We start from the raw sequence: 13,260 nt of genomic DNA on the forward strand, positions 1-13,260 counted from the left end.
CGGTGTATGGGTGATACAGAGGTCTAGTGATAGGGATCTGTGAAAAAATTAAGTGATAAGGATTTTAGATTTTGATAAGAAAAGTGGATTTATGATAAGGATGGTGGATTAGTGATAAGGATTTTGGATTTCTGATAAGGATTCTGGGTTAATGATAAGAATAGTGGATTGTGAATGGTGGACAATGTGCGACAACTGGGTAACTTCGTCAGGTATGCAATCCGACTGCGTCGAATCGCGGACAGCGTTCATTACTGTCGCCGAAAACGCGAAATTAGGTAATAAGTTTCGTGAAAAAAATTGTAAAACATTTCGGGCGTCCATGCAAGTCATATAGCCGTCGTTTATCTTTGAGTGTCTAGGTGGTCAGTCACCTCAAATGACGTTCACCGTAATAATAAGGGTAGGGTGTCTAGCAGGTCAGTCACCTCAGGGGTCCGAGTAGGCAATCCGAATTCGACAGATAGCAGACAATATGCGACGGCCGGGTCACGTCGTCAGGTATGCAATCCGACTGCGTCGAATAGCGGACAGCGTTCATAACTGTCGCCAAAAATGCAAAATTAAGTAATAAATTACGTGAAAAAAAATTATGCAAAATTCAAAACATTTCGGGCTTCTATGCAAATCATATAGCAATCGTCTTTTAAGGGTGTCTAGCAGGTCAGTCACCTCAGTGGTGTGGGTAGGCAATCCGACTTCGTCAGATAGCAGACAATATGCGTCGGCCGGGTCACGTCATCAGGTATGCAATCCGACTGCGTCGAAGAGCGGACAGCGTTCATAACTGTCGCCAAAAATGCAAAATTAAGTAATAAATTACGTGAAAAAAAATTATGCAACGCGGACAACGTTCATAACTGTTCATAACTCCCCGGGTCATCCGCACCGACGCCTTACCTACCTACCTACCTACAGAGTTGAAAACTGGCGTCGAATCTATGACTCTTAAGCCGTTTCGCCGTCCCGGCGAATCGCGAACGCGGTCCCGGCGTCCACGGAGGGCTTTTGAGCCGGCGATCCCACGGCTTCGGGCAGCGGACGACCGGCACCGCCACCCTCGGACGTCGAAAACGCGATATTCGCGAAAAAAATATAACCCTCCGACGCACGTATTTATGCCTGTATATAGTAATACCTACTCGACGGCGGCGATATCGGCACTCGACTCGTCCCGGAGGAAGTACGGCCTATAGATTTAGCGGGGAACGTGAATAAGGGGCAAACGGGGAGGGCAGACCCCTCGAAAAGGGCTAAAACTCGAATATTTTAAAAAAAAGGCAAAAAACGCGCGCGCAACGGTGGCGGACGTAAAGCGCGTCGTCTCGGCCGCGGAGGGCAAAAAGGTACTCAAAATTCGACGGGGAACGACGTCTTCAATAGGCGTAAAACTCGAATTTTGAAAAAAAAAAACGTAAAATGTTGGTTAAATACGAATATCACGATAAGGCGGAAGCGATAGCGAAAGTTAAATACCGAAAAAAAAAAACGCGAAAAAAATTTCCGAATTAACACGGCCGCCGCAAATTATTTTCAATCCCGGCGGCCGGCATCGAAACCACGACCCCCGGGTCATCCGCACCGACGCCTTACCTACCTACCTACCTACTGAGTTGATAACTGGTGTCGAATCTATGACTCTTAAGCCGTTTCAACGTCCCGGCGAATTACGAATGCACTCCCAGCGTCCGCAGATGGCTTTTGAGCCGGCGATCCCACGGCTTCGGGCAGCCGACGACCGGCTCCGCCACCCTCGGACGTCGAAAACGCGATATTCGCGAAAAAAATATAACCCTCCGACGCATGTATTTATGCCCGTATATAGTAATACCTACTCGACGGCGGCGATATCGGCACTCGACTCTCGGCGCCGTCCCGCGGCCCCGGGAATCGTACCGGACGAAGTACGGCCGCGCGCAACCTGTAAATTTAGCGGGGAACGCGAATATCGCGTCGACGGGGAGGTGAGACTTTCGAGAGAGCGGTGAGACGCGACTTTAGTCGAAAAAGTCGGAAAAATCGGTAAGACGGCGACGACGCCGCGCTTTCCGCTATCGTTCTCTACGCCGCGGCGCTCTAAAATATTCGAGTACGGCCGCGCGCGACCTATAAACGTAACGGGGAACGCGAATAAGGGGCAAACGGGAAAGGCGGACGCCTCGAAAAGGGCTAAAACTCGAATTCTTGAAAACAAAGGCAAAAAACGCGCGCGACGGCGGCGGACGGTTTGCACGTAATCGCCACCGCGGCGGGCCCGCCGGGAAAAAAGTACGGCCGCGCGCGGTATGTAAATTTAGCGGGGAACGCGAATAAGGTCCGAACGGGGCCGCCCGGGGACCCCCGGGGGGGTAAAACTCGAAAATCTGCAAAAATTTTGAAAAAAATCGCGAAAAGTGATAAGAAGGAGTGATAACGCAGCGACGGCTCCGCCGCCGCCGGGAGACCCGTTTTCCCTCCATTATCCTCTAAGAGGGTTCGGAAATTCGCCATAGGCGGCGCCACACGGGTCTTCGTTTTATACTATAAGACTAGCTCTCCGAGCGTCGCTGTGGGAGACCCCCAGACCCCCAGGTGTTGGTTATGAGTGTTTTCGATGTCGGAAGCCGCAGTGGTCTTGTGGTCTGGTCGTCAACCGAAGCCGACGCGGTGTACGGGTGATACAGAGGTCTAGTGATAGGGATCTGTGAAAAAATTCAGTGATAAGGATTTTAGATTTTGATAAGAAAAGTGGATTTGTGATAAGGATGATGGATTTTTAATGAAAACTAGTGATGAGGATTTTGGATTTATGATAAGGATGGTGGATTAGTGATAAGGATTTTGGATTACTGGTAAGGATAAGGAGCCACCGTCTTTTTTTGAGTGTCTAGCAGGTCAGTCACCTCGAATGAAGTTCGCCGTAGTAATAAGGGGAGGCTATCCGACTTTGTCGGATAGCGGACAATGTGCGACGGCTGGGTCACGTCGTCAGGTATGCAATCCGACTGCGTCGAATCGCGGACAGCGTTCATTACTGTCACCGAGAACGGAAAAATTAATTACGTGAAAAAAAATTCAAAACATTTCGGGCTTCTATGCAAGTGATATAACCTCCGACTTTTTAGGGTGTCTAGCGACCTGCTGAGTCAACTCAGTGGTCCGAGTAGGCAATCCGACTTCGTCGGATAGCAGACAATATGCGACGGCCGGGTCACGTCGTCAGGTATACAATCCGACTGCGTCAGATAGCGGACAGCGTTCTTTACTGTGAAAAAAATTGTAAAACATTTCGGGCGTCCATGCAAGTCATATAGCCGTCGTATTTTTTTGAGTGTCTAGCAGGTCAGTCACCTCGAATGACGTTCGCCGTAGTAATAAGGGTAGGCTATCCGACAATGTGCGACGCCTGGGTTACGTCGACAGGTATGCAATCCGACTGCGTCGAATCGCGGACAGCGTTCATTACTGTCTCCGAAAACAGAAAATTAAGTAATAATGTACGTGAAAAAAAATTCAAAACATTTCGGGCTTCTATGCAAATCTTATAGTAACCGTCTTTTTAGGGTGTCTAGCAGGTCAGTCACCTCAGTGGTCCGGATAATTATATATATGCAGTATAATGTTATACTATGTATACTATGTATATATGTAAATAAACTTTAGGTATATAATAAGCAAACCCATATAATGTTACAAATTACAATAACCAATACGATCTACAAAAACATTAAACATTTCCATGCGTAATATATATTGGAAATATTATGTGAATTTCCAGCGGCCACGTTAATAATTTCTGTCGTCATAAGCTTAGTAGTAGAGTAGAGCAATATAGAAGCGAAACTCGATCAGCGGATCGGGGTTCTGTTTCCCATACGAACCTCCGAAAAACACGGAAACGTTTCCGCGCACCAACATGATGTTTGATCCAAGGTCTCCCGTATCGTGTAATCGGGGGATACGTAACGCGGGGTCGGCTTGTTAAAAGTCGCGCCTACAACTTACTGTAAGTCATTCGCTGATAGCGAGAGGATCGACGATAAACGGTCGGTGATAAGGCCTACCACTTTGGCGGTATTCTGTCAAAGGCGGGAATGTTTGAAAACCATGTTTGCGTGTGTATTAATGAATTTGAGTGATGATCCTGTGGCATTATTATGACTATATGAAAATTTTTTGCAAAAATGAAAAAAAGAACGATGGTCAAAAGTGTAAGGTGTAATGCTGTGTTCGAAAATATAAAATATCGATATAATATGTCAATTCAATAAATCAGCCGTGCGATATCGTCACCCGCATGGGTTACCTGCCTTGACTCTTGTTATTGTCGCCGCTCTAAGACTGCACCGACGACCCGACGTCCGACTATAACCGTTATTAAACATCCGACAGCCGTGAATAACAGAAAACACGTGAGTATACAATTTAGTATTAATTTAATTTGTTGCTTTTTAAAACGTTGATCGCAGATCGTAGGTATTAATCAATCAATATAATGTAACACATGCTTTCCGTTCAACGAATTTAATATTTTATCATACCATCGACTTAATAATACCGACAGATCACTTATTGTTTGTTTTACTATACACTTTCATTATTGCTTTTTATTTGTCAACTTCAGAATGAGTAACAAAGTCTAAAACATTAACGGCAATTGCCAAGCGTACATCAGGGCCTTGTTTTTTTAACACGTTCAACGCGGATCGTATATAATAATTTATTAATTTAAATAATAAAATAATAATATAAATTTGCGAAGAAAATCGAGCCTTAGTTTTGTCTGCAACACATGCTTTCTGTGAAACTAAATATTTTTTCTATTTTTTGTTTTTGTTTTTAACACGGTCACCGCCGATCGTATTTATCAATTAATTCGAACGCTGGCTTAGTTTTAGTGTGCACCATATTATGCATTTCGTTAGACAAATTGAATATTTTATAATGCCACAAACATAATAATGCAGACCAATCAATTGTTCTTTTCAACTGTCTTATTAAATTTAGAATGAGCGTCTTCAATATAAGCCACAGCTGCACAGTTTATGTGAACCACGGGCAAGACCGCGCTCAGCGTAAGTATAAATTTGTATAAGATCATTGGTTAATATATTATATATTATCTACCCGTTTCAGAATGTTATAACTGTTATGTATATTATGTATATAATTGTAATTTATATTGTAGCCAAGCCCAGAGGTGGCCCGTTGAAAGGGGGCGGTGGTGGTGGTGATGGCGATGGCGGTGGTGGTGGAGGCCGCGACCGAAGTAAGCATACATTTGTATAAGACTATTGGTTAATATATATATATTGTATACAATAATTAGAAACGATTAAAATGATATCTACCCGTAATATACGGGTATTATACACGTCTTGCCCGTGGTTCACATAAACTGTGCAGCTGTGGCTTATATTGAAGACGCTCATTCTAAATTTAATAAGACAGTTGAAAAGAACAATTGATTGGTCTGCATTATTATGTTTGTGGCATTATAAAATATTCAATTTGTCTAACGAAATGCATAATATGGTGCACACTAAAACTAAGCCAGCGTTCGAATTAATTGATAAATACGATCGGCGGTGACCGTGTTAAAAACAAAAACAAAAAATAGAAAAAATATTTAGTTTCACAGAAAGCATGTGTTGCAGACAAAACTAAGGCTCGATTTTCTTCGCAAATTTATATTATTATTTTATTATTTAAATTAATAAATTATTATATACGATCCGCGTTGAACGTGTTAAAAAAACAAGGCCCTGATGTACGCTTGGCAATTGCCGTTAATGTTTTAGACTTTGTTACTCATTCTGAAGTTGACAAATAAAAAGCAATAATGAAAGTGTATAGTAAAACAAACAATAAGTGATCTGTCGGTATTATTAAGTCGATGGTATGATAAAATATTAAATTCGTTGAACGGAAAGCATGTGTTACATTATATTGATTGATTAATACCTACGATCTGCGGTCAACGTTTTAAAAAGCAACAAATTAAATTAATACTAAATTGTATACTCACGTGTTTTCTGTTATTCACGGCTGTCGGATGTTTAATAACGGTTATAGTCGGACGTCGGGTCGTCGGTGCAGTCTTAGAGCGGCGACAATAACAAGAGTCAAGGCAGGTAACCCATGCGGGTGACGATATCGCACGGCTGATTTATTGCATTGACATATTATATCGATATTTTATATTTTCGAACACAGCATTACACCTTACACTTTTGACCATCGTTCTTTTTTTCATTTTTGCAAAAAATTTTCATATAGTCATAATAATGCCACAGGATCATCACTCAAATTCATTAATACACACGCAAACATGGTTTTCAAACATTCCCGCCTTTGACAGAATACCGCCAAAGTGGTAGGCCTTATCACCGACCGTTTATCGTCGATCCTCTCGCTATCAGCGAATGACTTACAGTAAGTTGTAGGCGCGACTTTTAACAAGCCGACCCCGCGTTACGTATCCCCCGATTACACGATACGGGAGACCTTGGATCAAACATCATGTTGGTGCGCGGAAACGTTTCCGTGTTTTTCGGAGGTTCGTATGGGAAACAGAACCCCGATCCGCTGATCGAGTTTCGCTTCTATATTGCTCTACTCTACTACTAAGCTTATGACGACAGAAATTATTAACGTGGCCGCTGGAAATTCACATAATATTTCCAATATATATTACGCATGGAAATGTTTAATGTTTTTGTAGATCGTATTGGTTATTGTAATTTGTAACATTATATTATACGTATATATACATTATATATACAGTGTACCAAGTCACTATATGTACAACTATTGATTGAATGGTACTTAAAAAAGTAAATAATATAATATGTGTTTCCGTCTCATCCGAGAGTTACTTTTCATAGCAATTGATCCAGTGGCAAAATAAATTATATCAATTCACGGTGACCTAGTATGTAGTAGCACACTACATAATATTAAAGTTTTTAGTGAATAAAATAGTATCATCAATGGTGTTTTATTATGTAAAACAAATTATGTAAAAAATAATCAACAGCAATTTGCAGTGTTGTTGCGTGTACAAAATGTTGCATTATACATTATCTTATATAATAAATTATAAATTAAATATTGTTATTAAGATATCCAATTGTGTGTATAGTATCTATGGTTTTTTAAATTGTTATTTTAGTTATATTAGTTAGGTTAGGTTCTACTCATGTACCAAATAGGACAAAACTGTTGTGCTTATTAATTTACTGTATTTTAAAAAAATTGTTATTGAACAAATGGTGTTTAACACAAAACAAATACTCTTTTACTGAGCAAAACAATTAATACAATGTCAATTATATAAATATTGAAATAATTACATTTATATATAGTAAGTAAATAGTAATAAAATCTAATTATATAGAATCTAATAGTAATGAAATCTCAATCATGAGTAAAACAATTAATAAAAATATGTCAATACGTTAATACAATTAAGTAATGTCTCAACCATTAATAATACAATATAAATCAATCAAGTAGTTCAGCGAAATACAGTGTACAAAATATTAAAAATATTGTGAGTACAGTGAAATTGACTGATTAATGTCAATAGCATATATATGATTACATAAAAACAAAGGAGAACCATTAATACAATATAAATTAATACTACTTAAGAAAGAAATACAACAATAAAATGGTGTAATAAATATTGGGAACATAGTGAAATTAACTTATTAATGTTATTTATACATCATATAATATAGGTACATTAGAATCTTAATGTGTGAAATAAAATACAACATTTAAATTAAATTGTCTGTACTATCTGTACTATATCATACTATTCAATAGGATGTGGTACAATACAAAATATAATACAGACATTACATACATTGTTTGACATTAGTTACGAATTCACATTATAGTGAATTCGCATCCAGAGAGAACCACGAGGAGGTTGTCAAACTTTCTCTCCGTTTAGCCCGAAGGCAAGGTCCACGAAGTACCTCCACACAGACCACGTAGAACAGCGGTGTAACGTATTATGTTTGAAAAATATGTCACACATGTTAGGTTTAAAGTCACCTAGACTATCATCATCATCTTTGAACATCGGGCGCATGTAGAACACAGACCACGTAGAACAGCGGTGTAACGTATTATGTTTGAAAAATATGTCACACATGTTAGGTTTAAAGTCACCTAGACTATCATCATCATCATTGACCATCGGGCGCATGTAGAACACATACCACGTAGAACAGCGGTGTAACGTATTATGTTTGAAAAATATGTTACACGTGTTAGGTTTAAAGTCACCTAGACTATCAGCAGGCGTCACCTAATTATAATATACTTACCATTGTCACCACTCGTTGCATTACAGAACTTCCCTGTACACTATGTTCTTGGTGACGAATCGGCCGCTGTCATCGGCGTACATGCCGACTCTCACGGACTGTGCGTTTCTCACCCTCGAAAACGCTACGTACAGTTGCCCGTGCGTGAACACAGGCGACGTCAGTAACAAACCTACACGGTCGAACGTCTGACCCTGCGACTTGTTGATGGTCATGGCGAACGACAATCTCACCGGGAATTGAAGGCGCCGCAGTAAGATGGGCAGGTCGTCCTCACCGCTGGACGTGAGCGGTATCTTGGGCACGACGATGTCGTCGTCCTGTGCTTCACCGCCCAAAATCCTAGCCTTGAAATTGTGACGCCGCAGTTCGGTGACCACCAACCTCGTACCGTTGCACAGTCGTCTCCTCGGATCGAGATTTCTGAGCAACATCACGATGCACCCCACCTTCAACGTCAGCCGGTACGGCGGCAGGCCGTCCGGTTCCAAGCTGTTGAGGAACTCCGTGGGAAAATTGGCCACTTCGTCGGGATCGTCCGCCATCATGGTGTCGACGGCGGTGTAGCTCATCTGAGCACCGTCGACGCGCTCCAGCACGTCCCTGTTGACACCTCTACAGTCTTCGTTGGTGGGACACACAACGATTCTCCGAGCGAATTCGTCGACGTTGGCCAACGACATTTGCTGCGGGTACACGAAATCGATCAAATCATCAACGTCGCATACCATTTGCCGCGGGATTTGCACGGTGTTCGGAACGCCGTCGACCGCGGGCAGTCGGCCGTTGCCGAGCTCAAGCAACCAAGTCGCAAAGTCCGCGTCGTGGTCCGCGCGCATGTTCTGGACCAGATTGAAGCGCTCCATGACGCGCCAAAGACCGTTTTCCTTGATCGACGACATGACGATCTCGGCTCTCGTCCCTCTCCGGACCACGGGCAATATCTGCCTGAAGTCGCCGGCGAACAGCATGGTTTTACCGCCGAACGGTAATTCCGATGCCATGACGTCCCTGAGCAGGCGGTCCACCACCGTCAGTTGCAGTCCCGGCGACATTGGGGCTTCGTCCCAGACGATGAGCGCCGCGTTGCGTATCTTCTGCGCTCGCTCGGACTGCATGGTGACGCTGGACGTCGAGTCTTCGGTCACCGTGCCGAAAGGCAGTCCGAACGTCGAGTGTACGGTCATGCCGCCGTCCATGAGCGACGCGGCGATACCGGTGAACGCCACGCACAACACCTCCCGCTGCGGAGGTCGGTGCCGAAGCGCCCATATCAGGCATCCGTATAGCGTCGTTTTTCCGGTACCCCCCGGGTCCGTCGACGAAGAAAGTTTTCGCCACCTCGCGTTGGTCGTCGACGGCCGCCATCACGCGGTCGTACACCGTTCGCTGTTCGGCGTTCAAGGCGTCTACTTGTGGGGCCCACCGTGCCGGTTAGTTATATAAGTATACAATTTAATCTATAATTTACAGAGTTGGTATTAGTATATTAGTAGTATATTAGGTGATCAAGGTGATAACAGTGTACACATAAAATATTCAAAATTTAAATTATTATTATTATTATTATTATATTATATTATATTTTAATTTATTTTAATTTAATTTAATTTTAAAATTTGTATCAGGTGGAATACATTATAACTGTATAATATTATTTAAGAATGGCAAAGCTGTAGGAATGTTAATTTATGCCAACGAAAATAACAATCCATAAAAGCGTGTTTCACATTGCCGAGGTGTTGAAGTTTACAATTTGAGACAGTATATTATGTGATCACGGTTAAACTTAGATCAGGTTATAAACCAAAATTTATATCTATTAGGTATGTTAGTTAATTGGTGTACTTAATGTCATTGATGTTTAGTTCTGTATGCAATGTAATGTGTATAAACAACTTGAATGGAAAAGCATAAAATAACAAATTTAATGTAATAATAATAATACCTAAAGAACACACATTAAATAATATAGCTAGTATACAATAGTAAAAAAAACTAAAAGTTATCGGTAAACGATTACAACTACCCTAAAAACCTAAAAAATAGTGAGTAAAATAATTCATACACACTGGACACACTGCTAAAAATGACACATGCATAAAATATTGTTATATGCTAATAATGATAGAATGGTAATAATTTTCAATGCAATACCTATAATAAAAATCTATCAATAATAATGTACACCACCTATAGAACTCTCTGTAGAAGTACATAATATAAGGTACAACCGACATATTAATTAATATATAATATTATAAAAATCTTAAGACACTATTAAATCATTTATTAATTAACTATTTATTTAATTTATGTTTATTATACACAGCTTGAATGAAGACACATGAAAAAAAGGATTAAATGTAATATAAAATTATAAAAATCTTAGACACTATTGATGGGAATTATTAAAAATTAATAAATGATTTATTAGTTAACTATTTATTCAATTGATGTTTATTACTGTATAATAATAATAGTTTATAAATGTAGAAGTTCCTAAAGTTTTGCTCAACTGAATATTCTTATTAAAATGTAGAAATGTTTTCATAAAAAAATAAAGTTCTTTAATCATTTAAATTTTAGTTTTTAGCCAATGTCAAACCAAAGTAATTTTATTATTTCAAACTAAAACGTGTACATATTTAAAATTAAAAACAAAACAAGAGTAATACAATGGAATAAAAACAAATGTAATTAAGTAACAGAATTTTTAAATTTAAGATTTTTATGTGAATTTTAAAAATTGTCCAATTTAATATTTAAAATTCCTGAACATAAAAAGTAGTAAACACACTAAATAAACATATACAATATACTATTATAATCATTATACCTAAATTTAGAAATATGTAAATTATAAAATTAAGTTAAGACTCACTTGGCAATCTCATCCTGGTCCTGAACTTCCAACGTCACACGGTCGTGTCCCTTGTATATATACTTGTAGATATACATGACACTCTTTATGGACGTGCATATCTCGACGTTGATGTGCGCGTCATACTTGGCCAGAAGGTAAGGATTGTATGGCACTACACACTCGTTACCAACCTCACGACCTCTCACAAGTACCACCCGGCCGTCATCCGGTCGGCGGTACTTTGGATATCCGCCGTCCGCAACGTACACAGTCTCCTCTGCGTACGCTTTCGGGAAATCTTTGGAGCATTTGTTGTCCACCATGCACGGACACTGTGGATTGACTGTTCCACACGGCCCGTGGATCATGTGAGACTTGACGCAGTCGTGTAAGCGCCTGTCGATTGCGGGGTCCGGCAAGAAGGCGCAAACCACGTCGTCCACGTCCTCGGCCGTGCGGAACTTACAGTCCTCTGCCAGGATTATCAGTATATGCGCATGGGGCAGACCACGTTTCTGAAACTCGATAGTGTACACGTAAGCGCCGACATTACCAAACACACGATTCACAGTTATGTCACCTATTAGCTCCTGTAGCTTCCTGTTGAAAACTCTGGCCACCAGGTCCGGCCTGTCGCTTGCCGTGCTGTGGGCAGCCAGGTTTTCAGTGATCTCTGGCCAGCTGGGATTGCACGTAAACGTTATGAACAGGTCGGGTTTCCCTTTGGTACGCACTATGGTGATGGCGTCTTGATAATTCATCTTGTTGAATCGGTCGCTACCCGTGAACGTCGACGGCCATACGACCCTACGCCCGACCGCCATGGGATCGACGTGGAGCTGTTGGTTCACATGGTCCATGAGCCCTTGATACGCTTCGGCGAGGAGATCCCTCTGGTGCAAACGTTTCCATTCGAACATACTGGTCGCACACATACATCTGCAACAAGAACCGACCTTGATGTAATAAACTAAACAGTTCATGCCTTTGGTCGTTATTTCCCTGATATCTAATAGCCAAACGGTAGGACGCAAACTCTCTGATACTGTTGCGATTGCGGACATTGTTTCGTCGGTTGCCAGCTTGCAACATCCCGTTATGCCAACCGGCCTCGCCGTACGGGAAAAACAGCGGATACAACATCGGATCTGAGTGACACGACCCTTGTGAAATGTAACGAATGGTATATATTATTTAAAGCGAATTGCTAAATCAACGATTTGTAGTAGCTGGGGTTAGAGGATGGAGTTGTGATTGTGTTGTGAGTATATAACCGCAAAAGAAAGGTTATTAAAATATTAACTCTGATCTCTTTGTATTCCAAGGATTTATAGTGTATATTTGTAAGTGATGTCTGTTATGAAGTCCAAACAAATCATGAAATTAAGCACCGAAGTAATGTGACTATATTATGTTTGATTATTGATAAATTATATAGTACACTACATACAAATCATAACACGACTTATTGTCATACTATCACTACAAGATGAACATAATTTATAATGAATATGGTTGTAAAGAATTTAATATTTTTAATTTAACTTTATCTAATATTTTATGTATACATAGGTCCCCTAGCTCGAATAGCAATACCTGATCTATTATGATTAAATTATATCCTGAATAGAATTCCTGGCCTGTCTATTTAACATTCTGATCACTGATAAATCTTTGAACGACACTTATTATCGGAGATGCGAACAATAATATAATTATCCTTCATAGTCTTTCAAAAAAATAGGAGACCGCTGCAGGATTTGTCAAAATATCAGTAAAGCTTATTAAAATAATTTTACCTCAGAATTTAATAGATTCATTCAGAAACTTAATTTAAAAAAGTAAAAATTAAGTAAAATGTACTATTAATTCTGAAAAAACTGTTTTTGTTGCGTTTTCTATTTATAATTGAACTCAGTTTTCTAAGCACAAACTAATAATATAAAATGATAGTCATAAAACTGACAGTGCATATTATTTTAAAGTTAAGAGATAAAAGTCAGATAATTAGGTTTAATAGTATTAATAATATCTAACTGCAAATTGAGATGGAACATCCATATACAACATATT

General features: G+C 40.2%; 2 protein-coding genes across 2 annotated transcripts; both read right to left on the minus strand.

Annotated features, from left to right (window-relative positions):
• Positions 1-8,341: 8,341 nt before the first annotated feature.
• Positions 8,342-9,376, minus strand: LOC132932614 (ATP-dependent DNA helicase PIF1-like). Its single transcript, XM_060998991.1, has one exon. The coding sequence runs from the start codon at positions 9,374-9,376 to the stop codon at positions 8,342-8,344; it is 1,035 nt and encodes a 344-aa protein (XP_060854974.1).
• Positions 9,377-11,201: 1,825 nt separating this feature from the next.
• Positions 11,202-11,555, minus strand: LOC132934635 (uncharacterized). The gene has a single exon (XM_061000963.1). It carries the CDS (start codon positions 11,553-11,555, stop codon positions 11,202-11,204), a length of 354 nt encoding a protein of 117 aa, XP_060856946.1.
• Positions 11,556-13,260: the final 1,705 nt, after the last annotated feature.

The sequence above is a fragment of the Metopolophium dirhodum genome, chromosome 1, assembly GCF_019925205.1.
Source record: "Metopolophium dirhodum isolate CAU chromosome 1, ASM1992520v1, whole genome shotgun sequence".
In the NCBI taxonomy this organism is placed as follows: domain Eukaryota; kingdom Metazoa; phylum Arthropoda; class Insecta; order Hemiptera; family Aphididae; genus Metopolophium; species Metopolophium dirhodum.

Bases quoted from the DNA above. Each gene is read 5' to 3' on its own strand.
- LOC132934635 (XM_061000963.1), bottom strand. From the start codon at position 11,555: ATGATCCACGGGCCGTGTGGAACAGTCAATCCACAGTGTCCGTGCATG.
- LOC132932614 (XM_060998991.1), bottom strand. From the start codon at position 9,376: ATGTCGCCGGGACTGCAACTGACGGTGGTGGACCGCCTGCTCAGGGAC.